Here is a 22,457-nt window from a genome sequence, read left to right as displayed (position 1 = left end):
ACGGATCAATCAGTTTGATATCCTTTATGCACACACTGTCAAAAAGTTCTGCTATCTCGTTGATATGATTTCCGTTAAAAATGACGCAATGCGTGCATCATCGGTCAGAAAAGAAGTTTTCTGAACGAAATGGCGGCAAAATGCGCCTCTGCTGCTGAATAAAGATATTGACTGGATTACAAAGTGTCATATCTTCGGAGTTTGTCTTCGGGCAGTTCTGACCTTTTGCTCTGAAACCTGGGCGAAGACCCAGGCAATATCCAGCTCTTTTAAGATTGCTGATATCAAAGCTCTGCGTAATGTTACAGGAGTCACTTATAAAGACAGAGCTACCAACGAAGCAGTAATTAAAATTGACAGGTCTCATTGATCTAAATATGAAGCAGTAATTAAAAATAACAGGTCTCGGACAATATAAAACAGCGGTCGCGGCTACGATGGTTCGGCCATGTTCACCAGAGATAAAATGACCATGCGCTTAAATCAGCATACCATGTTTCAGTCCCTGGCAAAAGACCACCAGGAAGGCCTTTAAAACGCTGGATCGATTGTGCTAAAAGAGAACTGAATACTTAATTCTAAAATCCTAAGCTGTCTTGATCAAATGGTATGGAAAATTTGTTATCCTCCATTAAATAGCTTGAATGCCATTGGGAATGCCTTAATCTAAAGCATTGCTTTCGCTTTTCCCGGATGTCAACATGCACCGACACAATGGGAAAACGGACGATAAACGCATTAGTAGTAGTAGTAAAATTTAAGCTTTTGTTAACAGTTTTTATATCTTGAAAAGCTACTCACTACTTTTTCTCCAACAATTTTCCAAAATTCAAACCGAGACTACTGAAAGGGTTTTTATATGATGACGTCTATTTGTGGTAGCTGATTTTGTGTCGGGAAAAAAAACAAAGCAAAACAAGAATGACCCGTTGCTGTGCAAGTAGCACTCAAAACTTTGACCAGTTAATTTTTAAACAAACTGTTGATAATCATTTTTCTTTCTAGTTGGAGTGGTAGTAGTTTTTTTGTCCTTTGTAAAGCCTTGTTTTTGCTACTCTTAGTGCTGGGTAAACTCTAAGTACAAGTTTCCCACAGCTAAATTTCAAATTGTTAAAGATTTTTGGAAATTTTGAAAGGCCGATCGACTCAAGACTGCAAGAGTTCTTCTCTAATATATCAGTCGGGCCATTCTGATTTTTGTACTGACACCTGTTCGATTCGTTTACATAATCTAATAACCCTGTGCTTTGTGTTTAACCAGCTAAATAATTCATACCTTTTCTAACTATTGTTTCTACTTTAACCTTTGTCAAGACAACTTGACGATCTAAGGTGAGACTTATAACTTAGGATAAAATTACTAAGCAATCAACCAGCAATGAACGCTTAGTAAAAAATCTTTCTTATAGCTACTTCTCGGCGTTGTGTTGCTTGTTTGGAAAGTGCAGCTTCACCTCTGTGTCATAACTGCGACGACTTGTTGCTGGCTACGATGTGTCGCCTGCGACGAATTGTCGGCATAACGCTGTTCCTTATAAGAAGCTAAGTTTTTTGTATTTATTTGGTACATTCTACATTCCGTCGGTTCTTTTTCCCTTTTTTAAATGCAATTTTTATCTGCCACGGTTGCTATCGGCCTTTCTTCTAAATAATGGTTTTGGTTTTGATTTAAACAATTTCTTCTTTAAGTGAAAATTTTGCAAATTGTAAATGTATCAAGGCTGTATCAATTTTGAATATTTATATCAGACTTGCGGTTAGCTAGAGTTATCAAACTGGAACATAGACTTTTTGGGTTATCAACTAGTTTAACAGAGTTTTTTGAATTTTTTTTATCTTAGGTTCATATAAAATTAAAATCAGATGTTAAATCGCGCATGTGGCGAACAGCCAACTCACCTGCCTATAAGGACAAAGATCAATGGATAATGGATCGAATTCTGCCAGGACCTGTCTTTTTTTGGTAAGAGGAAAAGCGCGTCAACTTTTGTTGACGAACTTCTGTTTGTCTACTTTTTTGTCGGCCTAGTTGCCGCAGCACCCAATTTGCCGAAAATTTCGGCTTTTTTACTCAATTTAACTACCATTTCAGTGTATTTTGTTTTTTTTTGGTCAAATAATTGAGTTCTAACAAGTTTTGCTTTTTTTTTTTTGCTATTTCTTGACTTTTTTCATGCTGTACATTAAAAGTTTTTGGAAGTTGTTTTCTTGTACAGTTCAAGTAGTGTTCTGTCCATCTGACCGGATTATATCCATGTGCTTGTTGCTTAAAGGGGGTCGACGCAAATTCAATATGCTGCAGTTCTTGTAATAATTGGGTGCATAAAAATTACTGTGGCTTGAGAGAAATACCTATGCATAATACTAATTTTGTTTGTCCAAGATGCAGTAACCCTTCCAGTTATCACTCAAATCAGATTGCTACTCTACGGATCAATCAGTTTGATATCCTTTATGCACACACTGTCAAAAAGTTCTGCTATCTCGTTGATATGATTTCCGTTAAAAATGACGCAATGCGTGCATCATCGGTCAGAAAAGAAGTTTTCTGAACGAAATGGCGGCAAAATGCGCCTCTGCTGCTGAATAAAGATATTGACTTGATTACAAAGTGTCATATCTTCGGAGTTTGTCTTCGGGCAGTTCTGACCTTTTGCTCTGAAACCTGGGCGAAGACCCAGGCAATATCCAGCTCTCTTAAGATTGCTGATATCAAAGCTCTGCGTAATGTTACAGGAGTCACTTATAAAGACAGAGCTACCAACGAAGCAGTAATTAAAATTGACAGGTCTCATTGATCTAAATATGAAGCAGTAATTAAAAATAACAGGTCTCGGACAATATAAAACAGCGGTCGCGGCTACGATGGTTCGGCCATGTTCACCAGAGATAAAATGACCATGCGCTTAAATCAGCATACCATGTTTCAGTCCCTGGCAAAAGACCACCAGGAAGGCCTTTAAAACGCTGGATCGATTGTGCTAAAAGAGAACTGAATACTTAATTCTAAAATCCTAAGCTGTCTTGATCAAATGGTATGGAAAATTTGTTATCCTCCATTAAATAGCTTGAATGCCATTGGGAATGCCTTAATCTAAAGCATTGCTTTCGCTTTTCCCGGATGTCAACATGCACCGACACAATGGGAAAACGGACGATAAACGCATTAGTAGTAGTAGTAAAATTTTAGCTTTTGTTAACAGTTTTTATATCCTGAAAAGCTACTCACTACTTTTTCTCCAACAATTTTCCAAAATTCAAACCGAGACTACTGAAAGGGTTTTTATATGATGACGTCTATTTGTGGTAGCTGATTTTGTGTCGGGAAAAAAAACAAAGCAAAACAAGAATGACCCGTTGCTGTGCAAGTAGCACTCAAAACTTTGACCAGTTAATTTTTAAACAAACTGTTGATAATCATTTTTCTTTCTAGTTGGAGTGGTAGTAGTTTTTTTGTCCTTTGTAAAGCCTTGTTTTTGCTACTCTTAGTGCTGGGTAAACTCTAAGTACAAGTTTCCCACAGCTAAATTTCAAATTGTTAAAGATTTTTGGAAATTTTGAAAGGCCGATCGACTCAAGACTGCAAGAGTTCTTCTCTAATATATCAGTCGGGCCATTCTGATTTTTGTACTGACACCTGTTCGATTCGTTTACATAATCTAATAACCCTGTGCTTTGTGTTTAACCAGCTAATTAATTCATACCTTTTCTAACTATTGTTTCTACTTTAACCTTTGTCAAGACAACTTGACGATCTAAGGTGAGACTTATAACTTAGGATAAAATTACTAAGCAATCAACCAGCAATGAACGCTTAGTAAAAAATCTTTCTTATAGCTACTTCTCGGCGTTGTGTTGCTTGTTTGGAAAGTGCAGCTTCACCTCTGTGTCATAACTGCGACGACTTGTTGCTGGCTACGATGTGTCGCCTGCGACGAATTGTCGGCATAACGCTGTTCCTTATAAGAAGCTAAGGTTTTTGTATTTATTTGGTACATTCTACATTCCGTCGGTTCTTTTTCCCTTTTTTAAATGCAATTTTTATCTGCCACGGTTGCTATCGGCCTTTCTTCTAAATAATGGTTTTGGTTTTGATTTAAACAATTTCTTCTTTAAGTGAAAATTTTGCAAATTGTAAATGTATCAAGGCTGTATCAATTTTGAATATTTATATCAGACTTGCGGTTAGCTAGAGTTATCAAACTGGAACATAGACTTTTTGGGTTATCAACTAGTTTAACAGAGTTTTTTGAATTTTTTTTATCTTAGGTTCATATACAATTAAAATCAGATGTTAAATCGCGCATGTGGCGAACAGCCAACTCACCTGCCTATAAGGACAAAGATCAATGGATAATGGATCGAATTCTGCCAGGACCTGTCTTTTTTTGGTAAGAGGAAAAGCGCGTCAACTTTTGTTGACGAACTTCTGTTTGTCTACTTTTTTGTCGGCCTAGTTGCCGCAGCACCCAATTTGCCGAAAATTTCGGCTTTTTTACTCAATTTAACTACCATTTCAGTGTATTTTGTTTTTTTTTTTGGTCAAATAATTGAGTTCTAACAAGTTTTGCTCTTTTTTTTTGCTATTTCTTGACTTTTTTCATGCTGTACATTAAAAGTTTTTGGAAGTTGTTTTCTTGTACAGTTCAAGTAGTGTTCTGTCCATTTGTTGCAATGGTAACACCCATGCTTGAGGCGAAAAATCCTAAAAGTCAGGGCCTGTTTATTTTGGAACCTTGAAATTTTCGAACTTTTTTGACGTTTGTCTGCTAATTTTTTTTCGGCTTAGGTCCCGCAGAAAGGTTCGGTTTCTTTTAACCATTCTGAAAGCTCTTTTTAAACTTTCTTATAGTGCAAGTTCTTTTAGTTTGAGGGAAAAAATCTGTCATTTTTTTAAAACAATTTTAAAGTTTTGTTCTGTTTTTGACATGTCTTTTCATTTGCTGGTAATCATAGACATGCATTTTTGTATTGAATGTGATGGGAAGTGATATATGGCTGAAATTTTTTTCATGATCAAAATTTCTGATTATTTAGAGTCTTTGAACGTAGTTTAACTCTTCTATGGGTCGTGAGGATTTTTTTCTTTTTTTTTCTGCAGGAAAAGTAATACTCTAATAAATACAGAAAAAGCATTCCTACATACTAATGCATTCATGAATGCCCTTAGGTATTTGTTCACTTTTGAGTTCATTTCAAGTTCGTTTCCTTGAAGTTAAACAAAATTCGCTCTCAAATTTCGAAAAAGAAAATGGTGCAAAAAACGTGATCAATTTCTAGATTCAAAAATGGAACTCAATTTCTAGATATCCCTGCGGAACTTGACCTAACACTATAGTTTTCTCAAATTGGGTTATTTTTATCAAAAAAGTGTCAATAGTATTTTGTTCTAAAAATTCAAAGAGCCTCAAGACCATACATTTTTAACTTTGAAGTTCGAATTTTTTTCAAAAAGTAAATCCGTTTTTTTTTCTGTTTCCTTGTGTTCATGATTTTTTCCCACTCTTTGTTGGCAATGTTTCTATAACGCTGGTTCGGTTGGAAGTGAGCGGATTCTTAGCGCCATGGATTTAGTTCATGGCGATTTAAATCGTTGGGACCATCGAAAGGTGTTTAAGTTGACATTTTGACTACGTTTTCTGATCGACAAATCGGGTCGACTTAATTGTGAGTTTTTGAATGGCAAAAATTTGCAAGTTCAATCAACAGGAAGTTTTTCTGATTAGACTTTTAAAGAAGAAAATCTGAATTCATTTATTTTATTCATAGCCGTTGCGATAAGCAGGGGTGTTGCAACCGGTTACAAGACTTTCTTTTTTATCCCGTAAATAACGTTGTTCACAAGATTAATGAGTTTAATGAAATTTCTAAATCTGAATTTCTATCGTTTGTTAGACATGTTTTGAGCAGGTCTACTTTTCAAATGCCCAATTCCCTTTTTTGTGTTTTTTTTTCGGCTCAAGATTTTTGAGCATATTATTCGGCTTAGCAGCCTCTTTTTGTGTCGTTTGATAAGCAGCATACATTTTTAGCTTGTCAGTTTAAAAAAATCACTTCGGTTCAACGGTTGTCAATTCAAGAACTGTCGGCGTTCTTTCCGCTTTGTAAGTTTTGATTTGATTCTAATTTAATTTCAATTGTCTTGTTGATTTCAAGATGTGAAAATTTGGTTGACATAATTTTTTGGCATTCACTAAGTTTTTGGTGCAACTTAGCGGCTTTTGTCTCATTTATTGTCTCATTAGTTGTATCGAAAGTGGTGTGAAATTTTTAGGTTTTGCACCTGTGTTACATTTGTAATTTATATTCGCTCTAATATCTTGGTTGTCAAGTTTCAAAACTCAATGTGATTGCACTTGCGATAGCAAACTGTGTTTGGGTCTTTGATTTTTCAAGTGGTTTCTTCGTTTGTTAGGTCGTGTGTTTTTTTCCGGTTTAACGCCTTGAAAGTTATGCTAAGAGATGCATGCTAAGAGATGTCGGTGGTTTGATTTTTGATTTATTTTTAAGCTTATTTTGTTTTTTTGTAAAGGAAAGCAAACTCCGCTATCGAACAGCAATATTGTAAAGTTAGCGAAAAACCGTCATCGACTTCTTGTTTCAAAATTAGATTTCTATTTTAAGATTTCACAGCTCGATAAAAACTTATCTATTGATTCAGTTTTCTTAACTTGGATTTAGGAAAAAAAGATCCAATCTTAAAATATTATGGAAACTCAAATAGCTTTCTTTAAAGTGATTTTTTTGAAATGTAGAAATTTTTTTAAAAAATTGTCAGAGTTTTTCTGTTTTGATGAGTTCGTTGTCATTTTTCTAACTGTCTGTTGGCTATACTATTATATAATTTTTCGTTCGTGTAATCAGAAGCGTGCATTTGTGAGGCTTATGTCAGACATCTTCCCTACGTGATTTCTCTTGATATAGTCAACCTTGACTCGGTTTTTTTTGAAAAACGGGTTCTCCGCGATAGTTAGAGGTCGAAACAACAATAATACGAACAATACGCAAACTAAAAAAGTTTTCAGATGATTTGATTTTCCAGTCACGTGTTGTTTGTGATGTCTCATGACAGTAGAGCTCGTCCTGTGGGCCCTAGATTGACGGAAGAGGGTGCGCTGCCAGCCCGTACTTTGGAACAGCTACTTCAGAACTCGATAGCTTTACAAGCTGCACCGGCAGATCCATCCAGTTCGGAAAATGTAGTCGCAGAAATGAAACCAGAGGTATTTTAATGTAGTTTTTTGTTTGTCAATAGGATTTTCGGGTTGACGGCCGCTGTATGATTTCAGTGGTATCTAGGAAGAGTCAGGAATGCTGCTAAAAATATAAAGTCAGTAATTGGTTTTGGCTTGCGAATTTTTGTCGGATACTGTAGTTTTATTTAATTGGAAAAGCTATAGTGGAAAAAAAACTGAACCGAAATAGCGCACTTACGAAAGAAGCATTGTGTGGTGTTGCGGTGCATCGGTAGTGATTGTGCCCAGCAATCATATGATTGCGGGTTCAAATCGCACGGGCGCTGAAATTTACAAGGGGAGCGCTTGTAAGATAGCCATAGCTTAGTTCACCTTTAATAATTAACCTTCGGGTTAGGCCTCTGGCTGTTTAACTAAAAAAAAGAAGAAAACTGCAATTTTGTGAATATAGTAATAATCGTTTTTGCAGGACGCCGAGTGGTTGAAAAATGCGCTAAATGGGATCTTCCGAGACCCCAGCAAAGAGATGCGCAAAGTGATCTCTGCTATTGAGGACTTCCTCCGCTCATCGCCTGTCGAAGAGGAGAGCATTGAGTCAGTCGAACAACTAACAGAACACCTTAGAGACTTCATCGTGGATCTGGACCTAGCAAATGGTATGCATCTTTAACTGAATTATACTCAACGAAGTTAGGATCCTCTTCGGCATTGAGATTTCGTATCCAATCAAAACTAATTTGATTTCTTGAATAAAAATCTTTTTATCAAAGCACTGAAGAAATAGCACAGAAGACCCCGATCATATATATCTTCCGCTTTTTTCAGCATTTCGTTGTTTTTTGTTGTCGAGCATGCTAGTTTCTAATTTTTTTGTTGTTGTAGAACAATAGTTTTTAGTTAAAAAATGTATCTATAAGCAGTCATATTATCAAAATAATCAAGTTTTTTTTGCAAGTCATTTAATTTCAGACTTCGCAAAGGCGGGAGGTCTGGAGTTGATCAAGATTCTACTGGACAGAGACGAAGCAAGACTGAGAGTGCTAGGCTGTGAACTTACTGGGGAGTTAGCTCAGAACAATGAGTTTGGAGTGCACTGTGTAATCACACATCCCTCCATCTTCGCCAAACTCATTTCAATCGCAGCACATGAGAAAAATGAAGAGACAGAAGTTAGGGTCAAAGGAGTTTCTGCTATTGCAGGTATAAGCATACTTTTTGAATGCTAGCTTAAAGGATTTAATTTTCAATTATTCATACTTGAATTGTGCCCAATAAAAAGTATCAGTGATTTTTCGCATATTGAGGGTGCACCACTCCCATTGATAGAACTAAACATCTGAAAAGTATATATATAGTACTTCAATTTTCGCGCAAAAGAATCCTGCATATCATATTTTGGCTCAGGATATGGTAGAAAGAAAATTGTTGTCCAATTGATAGTGTTGATTTAATCAAAAATGAAAACGAGGAAAGCTCTTGAAGGGAGCTGTATGGTGAAAATGTTTGTTCTCAAAACTGAGTTTTTTGCATTTTTAAAGCTTTACCTTAAATTTTTTGCATCGAGTGGTACTCTATGTTGTTATCAGGCACTGTGCGTGACTCACAAGAAGCACAGAGACTGTTTTATGACCACAATGGGGCAGAATTGATAACGGAGCTCTTAGGTAGCGGACACGAGAAGGGTGGCAAACTGCAGCTGAAGACCGTTTTCTTACTCCAGTCTATGATAGAGTGGGATAAAACATGGCATGGTATGTAATCGCAATGTTTCTGTTTTGCTACTTCGGTTACCTCATAGGAACCATATTCAAGTATTTTATAGCTAATTTTAAAATATTATGATGCAAAATTGCGGAATGTTCAGTTTTCACGGTTTGAATTAAAAGCTTATACTCCTATTATAAGCCTGCTCTATCGCTTTTGTTTCTCTAATTGAGACTAAAAATCAAAAATATCAAATCTGTTTTTATCGACAGTGAGATTTTATGAGATATTTTTAGTTTAATTTCGAGCGATTGTTAATCTACTTAACTATCCCGCCTATGGTATCTACTTAGAAATCTCCAGCCTTATAAATAAATCCAGTAAATTAGCAAGCACTAAAGCTTTGTATTGAGAGTTCTCATTTTCTGCATTCTGATTGGTCGAAAATTCGGCCAGTTTAATTTCTTACAATCTCCTCCCTTTCTTGAAAAGGGGGAGATTGTTGAGTAGACCGCGATTATGCCTAATTCCTGATTACTCTAAATACCTTAGTTTTTGGCTAGTTCTCGCCACGCACTGTGGACAAAAATGACCATTTGAAAATATATCTTTTTTTTTTAAATTAAATTGTTGCGGTTAGAACTTTATGTGTCACTTGCAGGATTAACCGTACAATTCCCTCCCCCCTAAGTGACCTACCATAGAATTCCCTCCCCATGCATATATTAAATCTGGAAATTGATTTTGTATAAAATATGCATTTCATAAAATCGTGCATATATAATTGGTTTCTACAATTTTGTATGCGGGATTGCATTTGTATTGCTGGTAATTGCTTAGATTAATGTTTCAATTCAATTTTTTTGTGAAACGCTTAGTTTTAAATGAATATAGGCTATTCTCAAAGTTATTTCATGAAAAATCCGTATTTTCTCCCCTCTAATTTGTTTTTTTTTTTTGGGGGGGGGGGGGGTAATTGTACGGTTGATCCCACTTGCACAGCAACCAGCTATTCTTGTTTAAATTTGTCTATTTTCTAAGACGGACACTAGTGAGATACAACAATACCAGAACTTTTCGATAGTTGAGTATTACTTGAAATACTGTTCGTGAAAAAGGGAAGGAGGAGGATTTTAAAAAAAAAAATCAAAATTTTATCGACTTTTTTTGGGTGTCTAAATTGATTTTTCGGAGTCTCCCAAAACCACAAAAACTCTAGTTTGCAATTTTCTCGGCCAGTGTATTTTGAAAAAACATTAGCCGTTCAAAATTGAAATTTTATTGAGGCTTTCAGAGTACTTTGGAGCGAAAATTGATTGTATAATTCCAAAGGGGTCCCTTTGGTTTGCGAGGGTTTGGAAGCCCCAAAATTCCCCACTGGACAGCTTATACCTAAGGCTCACCTATCTAAGCCTGAACCTACTTAGGGTATCTCTTCTGGTTCTTAAGGAGTGTTGTTTGGGGTTGGTTCTATGGCATGTTCTGCAATTTAATCAAATAATTTGGGATGATCTTTATCGAATTTTATGCTGCTTAGAGAAACTTTTTGAACTGGGCATCATCCAAACTCTTGCTAACATGTACAAGAATGGAAAACAGAGTGAGGGCAATGCATTCCATGAAATGATTATGAACGCCCTTGTCATGTTTGCAACAGTGGATATGACAAGAACTGTCAATGTATTGAAAGACAACAAAGTGGACTTCAAGGACACTTTGAAAACTAGAGACGAGACAATAAATGCATATGGTGACTCAAGTCCATATCTCGTAAGTGTAGTTATTGTTGCTGCGATGAAGTGGCTAAGCGATCCGCCTCTTTGTCGAAAAGACGACAGTACCATGATCCACTCTTTTTCCTAGTAGCGAAGAAATGTTTACCACTCCAAAAGTTAGATACCGCAAAAATTTTGAAAGTTTGGAGGTTGAGCCTGGTAGCGTGCGAGAGTCACAACCGCATGCAATGAGCTTGTCCTTTCAATTGACCTTGCGACTGATCCATCGATCTTTCGACTGAGAGGCTGAAATCTAACCACTTTTGATTTAATATTTTGATTTAAAACAATTTTTTTTCTAAAAGTCTGTCTCGAAAAAAGCTAGTTGGAAAAGGGAGATAAATTCTACTCAGTTTTTAATTATATTAGAAAACTATTTCCTATGCCATCTTTTTAAAGCCTAATTTACGCGTAATTCTTTGAAAGCTTAATTTAGTGCACCTGAAGTTTGCATACATTTTAAAACGCTCAAGCAAAAATAACATTTTGAAGAGTGAAGAGAGTAAACATATATTCTAATAAAATCTATTTTCATATGTTTTTTTGTTTCAGGAAGAATTAACAGGCATGAAAAGACTGCAGAAGTTGCTCAATTAAAACTTATTTTGTCTTTCATTTTAAAATTAAATTATTGATCGTATTTGTTTTTATTTAACCCCAACCTTAAGTCTACGAGTTAATTACAGCAACAAAAGTTTGCGAGGAGCCAAGTGAGGAATTGTATTAACACATTTCCAGTCATGATTTGGATTCTAGAAAAAATTATTTGCGGAGACAGAAACTTGTCTGTTTGCCATCCATGCTCAATTTGGAGAGGAGCAAATGAAAATTTAACTTCAGGTACAGGACGAACTGTTTGTTTTTCATTTATTTAAAACTAATAAATAGTTCTTCAATATTTACTTTAGCGATCAGCTTACTGTATTATTACGAACCTTATTTTCTAGTCTAACTCGCAAATAAAAGTTCATTAAAAGTGTTCAATTATTTGGAAATTTCGCTAACATTAAAGTGGTATAGCATCTGTTATCTGCTTTATTTGTGGCTAGTGTTTGGAGCGTATTAAGCTTCTGTGGCTGAGTGGTTAGTGTGTGACACGCTTAATCTCTGGGGCGTAGCTCGGAATCTCAGACGTATCCGAATTTTAACTAATACGAGGCTTATTTCTAAATTTTCTTATTGAACTTTATAGATCTGCTTTTTGTCATCTTCTCGCTAGTGTTTACACTTGCGAAGCAATGTGTTATAGTAAGAACCTTTTTTTCCAACCTAAGTCGCAAATATTGTTGCGACAAAGCATCAATATTTGCTGCATCGAATTGACTATAAGATATTTTGTTGCACCTTTGATATTTAGTTGCACCTTTACAGCCTATTGATAACATACGCTTTGACATTCGAACCGTTATAAATTTACACAGTTGATTCATTTTTAATTCATCAAGTGAACCGAAGAAAGTTATTTGTTTCAAACAACATAACAATATTAAAATCTCGATTTCAAGAATTTTTTAACTCAATATATCTCGCAATTTTTTGAAATGCATAATTTATACTTAATGTGGCTTTATGATTTTCAATTTTTTTCAAAAAAAAAAGTTTCATCTTTTTGTATTTGATGCTACTTTTTTTTGCAATTTGCTACAATTGGCAATTTATTAGGATATATAGCTGCATTATTGAAGGCTAGCGATTGGAGATTTCAAGGATCTTTGGCTGAATAGTTAGTGCGTGAGACTCAAATTTGCTAGGTCGCAGGTTTTTGCTAATTCGAGTTTTTGTAATGCGAAGCTTCGCCTCTGTGTTTACGCTTGCGTTTAGCTTCTTCCTCAAGGTGGGACAGGCTGCGGTAAAATGAATGCCATCTTTCTCTGCCTTGGAAAACAGGCCCAAAGATGAATGGTTGAAGCTGAGCCGAGGGAAAATAAAAAAAGCAAGCGTTATCAAATTGGAACGTAGATTTTTTTTCAGGTATTCAACTAATCTAACTTTTTATTCTGCACGTTTGGCGAAGATATATTGTTAACGCCTGGAAAAACTAAGGTCTAGAGTTTGACTTCGGGCAGAAAATTGTTTTTAGTGCCGCATTATCGCTTTCAGCTTAGCACAATTTCACCATAATTTAACAATCTTTTCGATGTATTCCTGATTCTGCAGGTGACTTAAGATTTCCAGAAGGTAGTTTTTTTTTAAATTTAACAGGTATGTTTCTCCCGTTTTACAAAGAAGCGTTGGCTGTTATTAACAAGGATAGCCGGTTACGGTGTTATAGCAATGTTCCGACCTTAGTAAAGCAAATAAAACAATTTTTTTTTTTCAAATTAATGTTTTTTCTGATTGGTGTGATGAAAGGATTTGAACAAAAAACTACAGCTTACGCTCATCCAAAGGTCATGGTAAATGCAGCTTACGAGAAACAAAAGCTTAGGCTTATTCGACAGTCATGGTAATTGAAGCAAATTGGAGAACAATTATTGTGGAAAAGTAACTAGAAAAAAAAACAAATTCAAAATTTTTTTTGCAGTTGAAATTTTTGAAATTGAATTTTTTGATTCCAAAAAGGCGCTAAAATGTTCAAAAAATTAACTTCAATTGAGTGAACCTAAGTTTTTACGGCCTAAATTCAGCTATTTTAAGCTACTAAACCAAGATAGGCTATTGTAAGCATCGCTCGAATTTAGACAAAGTATCAAAAATTTCAAACTTTTTTCTCGACTTTGAAACTTCTTTGGAAATTTTCAATCACGACAAAAAGCTTCAATATGGTATATCATTCAAATCACTCCCTTGATTAGTTGTGGTAGCTGATTTTGCGTGACACAAGAAAAAACTAAAGCACACCCGACACCCGAATACAAAGTTCCTCCCTATTTTTATAACGGTCGAAACAAAAAGGTTCTTTTACACGTGAGCTAGTGTCTTGTAATCGGGAACAAAACTTTTTTCCCGTAAACAACTTTTCTTAGAACTTCTGCTATTTTTTTTACTTGCGATAAGCAAGGGTATTGCAATCGGATACTAGACTTGTTTTGCGATAAGCAAGTTTTTTGCAATCGGGTACAAGACTTTCTCCGTAAATAGCTTTGTTCAAAGAATGGTCGAAATCAGAAATGGTACATTTAGGTTCAGTTGATTATAAATTCTATTTTTTCTGCGTCTCCGGCACACTTGCTCTGGAGGTAACGATTACGCCTGAGACGGCAAATGTCCTATGTTCAAATCTGACAGGACCTTTTTTTTAAACAGTAATGGTAAGTATTCCGTTTAAAAAAATTGTCGGTTTATGATTTGTCCGCTTGTTTTTTGTCGAATTAGATGCCAAATCTGAAAATTATTTTCTTTGCTGTTTTATAGTAACCTTGTTTTTACTTTTAATGTTCTGTAAATTTTGCTACAATGCAAATTTCACATTCTATTGTCTTGATTTTTTTTTGAAAACTAGTCTTATTCATTTTGATAGATCAAGGTTTTAGGGAACTTTCGATGCTTTTTGCGACAGCGGCTTTCTTGATGTGTTATCGCAAATATTGCGAAGCTCAGCTTCGCCTCTTTGCTGAAGTTGAAATTGTTTCCCGATAAAAATTGAATTGTCTGATTTTCGTTTGTCTGCTTTCTGCTCAAATTTTGTAGGTTTAATCGCCACATCACGGTTTTTTGTTATGTACGCATTTTTCAATATAGTTGCCAGTGTCGTTCATTGTAGTTTCAGGGGGACGTGAAACTTTTTTCAGAAACAATTTTTCTCGGCTCAACTAATGTCTACTCAAAAAATGTCAGCTTTTTTTCCGCTTCGTAAGTTTTTTTTCCATTGCTAATATACTGTTCAAATTTTTTGTTCGGCAAGTTTGCCTAGAACGAACTTTTAACGAGACATACGAATCTTTTGTTAGACCTAGTTTTTTTCAGCATTTTTTTAAAACTGTAATTGCTTTTTGTTTATGTTTGTATTGTATCGCAAGTGAGACTTCGCCTCTGAGTCTAAATTTTATCTTTGCAATAAGCAAACCGTATCATCTGATCATGATAGTATCTGATTGCATAAAGTTTTAAAAACACATTTTTTTTGTTTTTCACAAGTTGTTCTTTTTCCTGATTTGAGTTTGTCGAGTGAGCCGTTCTGAATCATAAGTGATTAAAAGAATGGCTGGATCGAGCCGACTGATGAATTAAATTCAAGTGATATAAAATGTACGACATATTTCGCAGCTTTTTGCTGTCATTTTTGGCTCCCGAATTCTGGCATTTATTTTTGTATCGCAAGTGATGCGAAGCTCTCATTCGCCTCCTTGTAAAAGCATATTAACACTTGTGGTACAATCGGGAACTAGAGGTTTTCCTGTGACAACTCTGCTATCTTTCTCGTGTTTTCATTTGTTCAATTTCAGTGTAACTCCTTTGTTCGTAAGTTGCGCATTGAAATTGTATGTTTCTTTCCCTTCTGGCTGGCAAGTTTTTTGCCGGAGTTTTCATGTTTATTGCATTAGATGTATCAGAGTTCTCGCGTTTATTGCATTTATTTCGAGTTGCTCTGTGATGAATGTTTGCTCTAATACAACTTTCTAGGGGCCAGAAAAAAAACATGTTTTTTTTCCATTGTTTTTGTACTATTCCGAAATGTTTTGTTTTGTTTAATACTTTTTTGTTTTTGTTTCAAGTGATACGGAGCTCAACTTTGCACCGAAGTGTAAAATATGAGTCAACAGATTTTTTTTGCAATGATAATTTTAGTCCAAAAATTCATTGCCACTGGAACAGCAACCGAATATCCTTGTTGGAATTTGGTCTCCGATAAGTAGGAGTACAAAGTTGAGTACAACCGAATATCCTTGTTGGAATTTGGTCTCCGATAAGTAGGAGTACAAAGTTGGAGTACAAAGTTGAGTACAACCGAATATCCTTGTTGGAATTTGGTCTCCGATAAGTAGGAGTACAAAGTTGGAGTACAAAGTTGAGTACAACCGAATATCCTTGTTGGAATTTGGTCTCCGATAAGTAGGAGTACAAAGTTGGAGTACAAAGTTGAGTACAACCGAATATCTTTGTTGGAATTCGGTCTCCGATAAGTAGGAGTACAAAGTTGAGTACAACCGAATATCTTTGTTGGAATTCGGTCTCCGATAAGTAGGAGTACAAAGTTGAGTACAACCGAATATCCTTGTTGGAATTCGGTCTCCGATAAGTAGGAGTACAAAGTTGAGTACAACCGAATATCCTTGTTGGAATTTGGTCTCCGATAAGTAGGAGTACAAAGTTGGAGTACAAAGTTGAGTACAACCGAATATCTTTGTTGGAATTCGGTCTCCGATAAGTAGGAGTACAAAGTTGAGTACAACCGAATATCTTTGTTGGAATTCGGTCTCCGATAAGTAGGAGTACAAAGTTGGAGTACAAAATTGAGTACAACCGAATATCCTTGTTGGAATTTGGTCTCCGATAAGTAGGAGTACAAAGTTGGAGTACAAAGTTGAGTACAACCGAATATCTTTGTTGGAATTCGGTCTCCGATAAGTAGGAGTACAAAGTTGAGTACAACCGAATATCTTTGTTGGAATTCGGTCTCCGATAAGTAGGAGTACAAAGTTGAGTACAACCGAATATCCTTGTTGGAATTCGGTCTCCGATAAGTAGGAGTACAAAGTTGAGTACAACCGAATATCTTTGTTGGAATTCGGTCTCCGATAAGTAGGAGTACAAAGTTGAGTACAACCGAATATCTTTGTTGGAATTTGGTCTCCGATAAGTAGGAGTACAAAGTTGAGTACAACCGAATATCCTTGTTGGAATTTGGTCTCCGATAAGTAGGAGTACAAAGTTGGAGTACAAAGTTGAGTACAACCGAATATCCTTGTTGGAATTTGGTCTCCGATAAGTAGGAGTACAAACTTGGAGTACAAAAACGGTGGAGTACAAAGTTGTTAAAAATACGACGGTTAACGACCAGTTTTTTTTTTGGTTCGACGAGTATGTTAAGCAAAAAGCTCATGAATTCATCTCACGTTGCTTTTGATCTAGCACAATTTAGCATAAATATCAAAATCGAAACATACCTGATTTTGTGGAAAAAGTCAAAATATGCTCCATTTTAGTCGAGACTGACGAAACAAGCGACGAACAATTCAAATTAGTTCGAAATTTTGACGGATAGGGAAGGAAACATGTTTTAAGGGAAATACATTGTAGGAAAAACTCTTAGAATTATTTGAATTTTTTTTTGAATAAGAAGTTAAACTATTTTTAGAAGTAAAATGTCTAAAACATTCAACGGATCATTAATACCGCCCTCCCCAAAAAAATATCGATCGGTGCGGAGAAGGAGGTTATGGGTATAGCTTAAATTCATTTAATTAACAGTATATTCAGAGAGAAAATATTAAAAATATGAATATAAGTGCGCGGTTGATCCAATGTTTGTTAATACTATGTCTAAAGTGAAATTAGCAGAAACGCATGCCTCTTAACAAGTTTTACCTCAAATTTTTTTTAGTGAAATAATCAAATCATATTGAAACTAGTACCATTACCTAGAGTTATTTAGAGGTAACCGCATCACAGCGCTGACCCTATGTCTTGGTAGTTCATAAATCATAAATTATACAGTAAACCGTGCAGCATACAGTGCTGAATAAGACCTGGAAAAATGTGCGACCGAAGACAATGACTTGGTTATAATGTCACTATTTTTGGCGAATAGTTCTCGGATGTTTTGAGTTAATTGCGTGTGCTTCTGCTTTGGCATTTGAGCATGGTGAGCAACTCGTTTCTGAAAACGCGGCTGCCCAAAATGTACAAGAAGAAGTTGATGGACTGATTCACTACTCCAATCCACTCACTCAAATAGGACAGTAGCACAGTCCAACTTTGGAGTACAAAGTTGAGTACAACCGAATATCCTTGTTGGAATTTGGTCTCCGATTAGTAGGAGTACAAAGTTGGAGTACAAAGTTGAGTACAACCGAATATCCTTGTTGGAATTTGGTCTCCGATAAGTAGGAGTACAAAGTTGGAGTACAAAGTTGAGTACAACCGAATATCTTTGTTGGAATTCGGTCTCCGATAAGTAGGAGTACAAAGTTGGAGTACAAAAACGGTGGAGTACAAAGTTGTTAAAAATACGACGGTTAACGACCTGTTTTTTTTTTTGGTTCGACGAGTATGTTAAGCAAAAAGCTCATGAATTCATCTCACGTTGCTTTTGATCTAGCACAATTTAGCATAAATATCAAAATCGAAACATACCTGATTTTGTGGAAAAAGTCAAAATATGCTCCATTTTAGTCGAGACTGACGAAACAAGCGACGAACAATTCAAATTAGTTCGAAATTTTGACGGATAGGGAAGGAAACATGTTTTAAGGGAAATACATTGTAGGAAAAACTCTTAGAATTATTTGAATTTTTTTTTGAATAAGAAGTTAAATTATTTTTAGTTCGGTCTCCTCAAGTTGAGTACAACCGAATATCTTTGTTGGAATTCGGTCTCCGATAAGTCTCCGATAAGTATTTGAATTTTTTTTTGAATAAGAAGTTAAATTATTTTTAGTTCGGTCTCCTCAAGTTGAGTACAACCGAATATCTTTGTTGGAATTCGGTCTCCGATAAGTCTCCGATAAGTAGGAGTACAAAGTTGGAGTACAAAGTTGAGTACAACCGAATATCTTTGTTGGAATTTGGTCTCCGATAAGTAGGAGTACAAAGTTGGAGTACAAAGTTGAGTACAACCGAATATCTTTGTTGGAATTCGGTCTCCGATAAGTAGGAGTACAAAGTTGGAGTACAAAGTTGAGTACAACCGAATATCCTTGTTGGAATTTGGTCTCCGATAAGTAGGAGTACAAAGTTGGAGTACAAAGTTGAGTACAACCGAATATCTTTGTTGGAATTTGGTCTCCGATAAGTAGGAGTACAAAGTTGGAGTACAAAGTTGAGTACAACCGAATATCCTTGTTGGAATTTGGTCTCCGATAAGTAGGAGTACAAAGTTGGAGTACAAAGTTGAGTACAACCGAATATCTTTGTTGGAATTCGGTCTCCGATAAGTAGGAGTACAAAGTTGGAGTACAAAAACGGTGGAGTACAAAGTTGTTAAAAATACGACGGTTAACGACCAGTTTTTTTTTTGGTTCGACGAGTATGTTAAGCAAAAAGCTCATGAATTCATCTCACGTTGCTTTTGATCTAGCACAATTTAGCATAAATATCAAAATCGAAACATACCTGATTTTGTGGAAAAAGTCAAAATATGCTCCATTTTAGTCGAGACTGACGAAACAAGCGACGAACAATTCAAATTAGTTCGAAATTTTGACGGATAGGGAAGGAAACATGTTTTAAGGGAAATACATTGTAGGAAAAACTCTTAGAATTATTTGAATTTTTTTTTGAATAAGAAGTTAAATTATTTTTAGAAGTAAAATGTCTAAAACATTCAACGGATCATTAATACCGCCCTCCCCAAAAAAATATCGATCGGTGCGGAGAAGGAGGTTATGGGTATAGCTTAAATTCATTCAATTAACAGTATATTCAGAGAGAAAATATTAAAAATATGAATATAAGTGCGCGGTTGATCCAATGTTTGTTAATACTATGTCTAAAGTGAATTTAGCAGAAACGCATGCCTCTTAACAAGTTTTACCTCAAATTTTTTTTAGTGAAATAATCAAATCATATTGAAACTAGTACCATTACCTAGAGTTATTTAGAGGTAACCGCATCACAGCGCTGACCCTATGTCTTGGTAGTTCATAAATCATAAATTATACAGTAAACCGTGCAGCATACAGTGCTGAATGGGACCTGGAAAAATGTGCGACCGAAGACAATGACTTGGTTATAATGTCACTATTTTTGGCGAATAGTTCTCGGATGTTTTGAGTTAATTGCGTGTGCTTCTGCTTTGGCATTTGAGCATGGTGAGCAACTCGTTTCTGAAAACGCGGCTGCCCAAAATGTACAAGAAGAAGTTGATGGACTGATTCACTACTCCAATCCACTCACTCAAATAGGACAGTAGCACAGTCCACTTCTCCCACTTGGGGTCATCTGCAGAAATGAATTAAATGATTGCTGGGTCCCGAGCACACATGTACTCAACAATCTCATGACTTGATTTTTTCAGCGAACCCCCTCCTCCATTTCGACTTTTAAAAAAATCAACTTTGATTATCATGTTCTTCAATATTTTTAATTGTCTGGTTATTAAAATAGTAATTAAAACAAATACGAACAGAAGATAATGTACAGCAAATTAATTTTTGGCATTGTATAGTGTGTATACATTCTAAGTATATCCTATAGAGAAATGGTGGTTGCCGAATTAATACATGCTTGGGGGTGGTAGTTGTCAAAAATATTACATGCATGGGGAGTATAGTGGTTAATAAGGTGCAATAGGGGGATTGTTTATAAGATCTCAACAAGCTATCCTCGTCAGGTCTGCCTCATGTTGATATCCACAGATGGGTCCAAAAACTCCACGAAATGCTATTCAAGTAGTTTTTGGTATACGGGATGTATATTTTTTGTTCTGCAATGCGCAGTTCTAACCGGCTGAGGATTATTTTCGCATTATGCAATCAAGCAGAATGAACACCTGTGATTACCCTCGTAGTAATTTGGGAGAAAAACTTTGGAGCCATTTGCCATGTAGGAGTAGCTAGCCTTGGATTCAACAGCGTCAGTCTTAATTTCAAAAATGCTAAAGGCATTAAGGATCTACGAAAGGGGGGAGATTGTTAAGTAGATCCGACACTAATTCTCCAGTCCAAGTGAACGAATTCTTTAATCATATCGTAGACAAGATAATTGTGGCTCGACATTTCTAAAATTGGCTCGCTATCTAATTTTTATGAAAAACTATTGCTGGTTTAGTACAAAAACCAGGAAAAATAGAGCAGAGGAAAGTAAAATTTTATTTTGAGCCAGGATATGTAAGCTATAGGCCAGTCGGTTTCTAAGAATGTAACCAAAAAATTTGCAAGTATGAACCGGACGGATCTATCTTAGTGATACCTGCAGAAATCTTCGGCTGTGTCTGAGTCAGAATTATGAAGAGGTTAGTTGACCCCCAAAATGTTAACAGCAGGTAGCTGCTGGAGACCAGAAGAAGACCATTTGTGATTGATTTTTCACGAGATTTGGAGTTGCTAGATGTCGAACGTCTGAAACAAGAACCAGTTTCTGCATGTGACGGAACCAGGAATTCTCTATTGGATTGAAACCCTGAGTATTTTGTTACCCTTAGCCTAACTAATGTTTGGTAAGTTTTACTGATTTTCAGTTTTCAGTTGCGCTCTTTTTTCATATTCGACAGAAAATAATGGTTAAATAACCGCATACTAAGTAACCGCTATGTTCTAAAAATGGAAGAACAATTTATTTTGGCTCAAATAAATCAGTTTTGCGCAATTTTTTCTCAAGATTAACGAAAATTTCGTGCAAAACAAGTCGCCCTAAGCCAGGTTATGTACTGGTCGCTTAACAATTCTTGAAACCAAGTTTTCTTTACCTCATTCAAAGGCGGATCTAGGGTTTTCAAATCATTTTCAAAAGCTTTGTTGACCATTTCATAAGCCGGCCTAATTGATTTTCGGAGCGCTCCAAAATTACTATAGAAACCCTAATTTGTTGAAAGTTTTTGCGTTGCCAACGAATGCTTAAAAAAACACACAGTTTTAGGACACTGAAATTTTTGACCAAAAAAACTGATTTGGATGCGCGACTCACTCGCCTTCAAAATTAATCTATATTGGCGGCCGAAAGCAGCTTTTAAAACACTTGGTCGACCATCTTGGATATCGTCCTTTGCGAGGCCAGAAGCTAAATCCTTGAGGCGGAATGAGGAGGTGGTCGCTGTTGCTGCATGTCTGCCCTTACGCCACTCCACTTGAATTTCCTCCATTTTATTTAATGTTTTCAATCAAACAGAACTGTTTATCCTTGTGATAAGCAAAGGTATTGCAACCTGGTCCCGCAAATAAAATGTTCCCAGAATAGTCAAATGTTTATAACCGCTGCATGGTTAGTGTACCGCTGGTGGGTCAAGCAGGGGCGGATCTAGGATTTTCTCGAGGGGGGGGGCGGATTTTCAAAAAAAAAATTTTTTTTAGGTCGACCAAATTGATTTTCCGAGCTCTCCCAAAGCACTAAAAACACCCTGTTTTGGCCGAAAATTTTTGAAAAACGGCACTTTTTGGAAAATTTCGCGTTTTTTTGGCGCGCGCTTCCCACTCAAAGTTAGTATATATTGGTGCCCAATGCGCCTTTAAAAAAATTTTAGGGCCAGTCGGCCAAAAATCTGTTTCTTAAAAAGTACCAAAGGGGGACCCTTTGGGTCGGCAGGGGGTCGAATCCCTGAAAGAGAAAAGCGTCCGCCCCCCGCCCCCCCTAAATCCGCCCCTGGGGTTTAGTAATAGCCGTATTAGTGTACTGGCTGCATATGTGCCTTGGGTGTACGTTAAGAATTGCAAGAAAATTTTTACCAGTACCAAAATTTTTCGACACAGTCCGTTCAGCTTTAACTTTGCCGGACTATTTTCCTTAGTGTTTTTTTCTCTTAAACTTGTTTAGTATAATAACGATTGGACTCTAACGAGAAATTGTTAACCAATTTAAATAACTCTCTTATGCCCTCCGTAAGAATTAAGAAAAACGGAATATTTTTTTGATTTTTTTTTCATTTTTTTAATTTCATTTAATAATGATTTTCATTCTGTACTTTTTACCCTTACGATTAGCAAGCATTAAGAATTGGTGTATATATTTTTTTCGAGTTAATCTGAAT

General features: G+C 36.0%; 1 protein-coding gene across 6 annotated transcripts in view; it reads left to right on the top strand.

The window, feature by feature from the left end:
- The window catches only part of LOC134842445 (guanine nucleotide exchange factor VAV3-like), a 593,770-nt gene that overhangs the window by 11,702 nt on the left and 559,611 nt on the right, over positions 1 to 22,457 (top strand). Inside the window, exons 2-7 of one of the 6 annotated variants that reach the window (XM_063858823.1) lie at positions 7,026 to 7,223; positions 7,666 to 7,852; positions 8,166 to 8,396; positions 8,783 to 8,947; positions 10,438 to 10,670; positions 11,228 to 11,314. The exons of the other annotated variants lie outside the window; for them this stretch is intronic. Of the exons in view, the coding sequence (XP_063714893.1) occupies positions 7,059 to 7,223; positions 7,666 to 7,852; positions 8,166 to 8,396; positions 8,783 to 8,947; positions 10,438 to 10,670; positions 11,228 to 11,272 (1,026 nt within the window). The 5' untranslated portion in view covers positions 7,026 to 7,058 and the 3' untranslated portion in view covers positions 11,273 to 11,314. Of the gene's footprint in view, positions 1 to 7,025; positions 7,224 to 7,665; positions 7,853 to 8,165; positions 8,397 to 8,782; positions 8,948 to 10,437; positions 10,671 to 11,227; positions 11,315 to 22,457 lie in introns of those variants that run through there. 6 annotated transcript variants of the gene reach the window in all.

Source organism: Symsagittifera roscoffensis, chromosome 1 (assembly GCF_963678635.1).
Source record: "Symsagittifera roscoffensis chromosome 1, txSymRosc1.1, whole genome shotgun sequence".
Lineage (NCBI taxonomy): Eukaryota > Metazoa > Xenacoelomorpha > Acoela > Convolutidae > Symsagittifera > Symsagittifera roscoffensis.
This window is presented reverse-complemented; position numbering and strand designations above follow the sequence as displayed.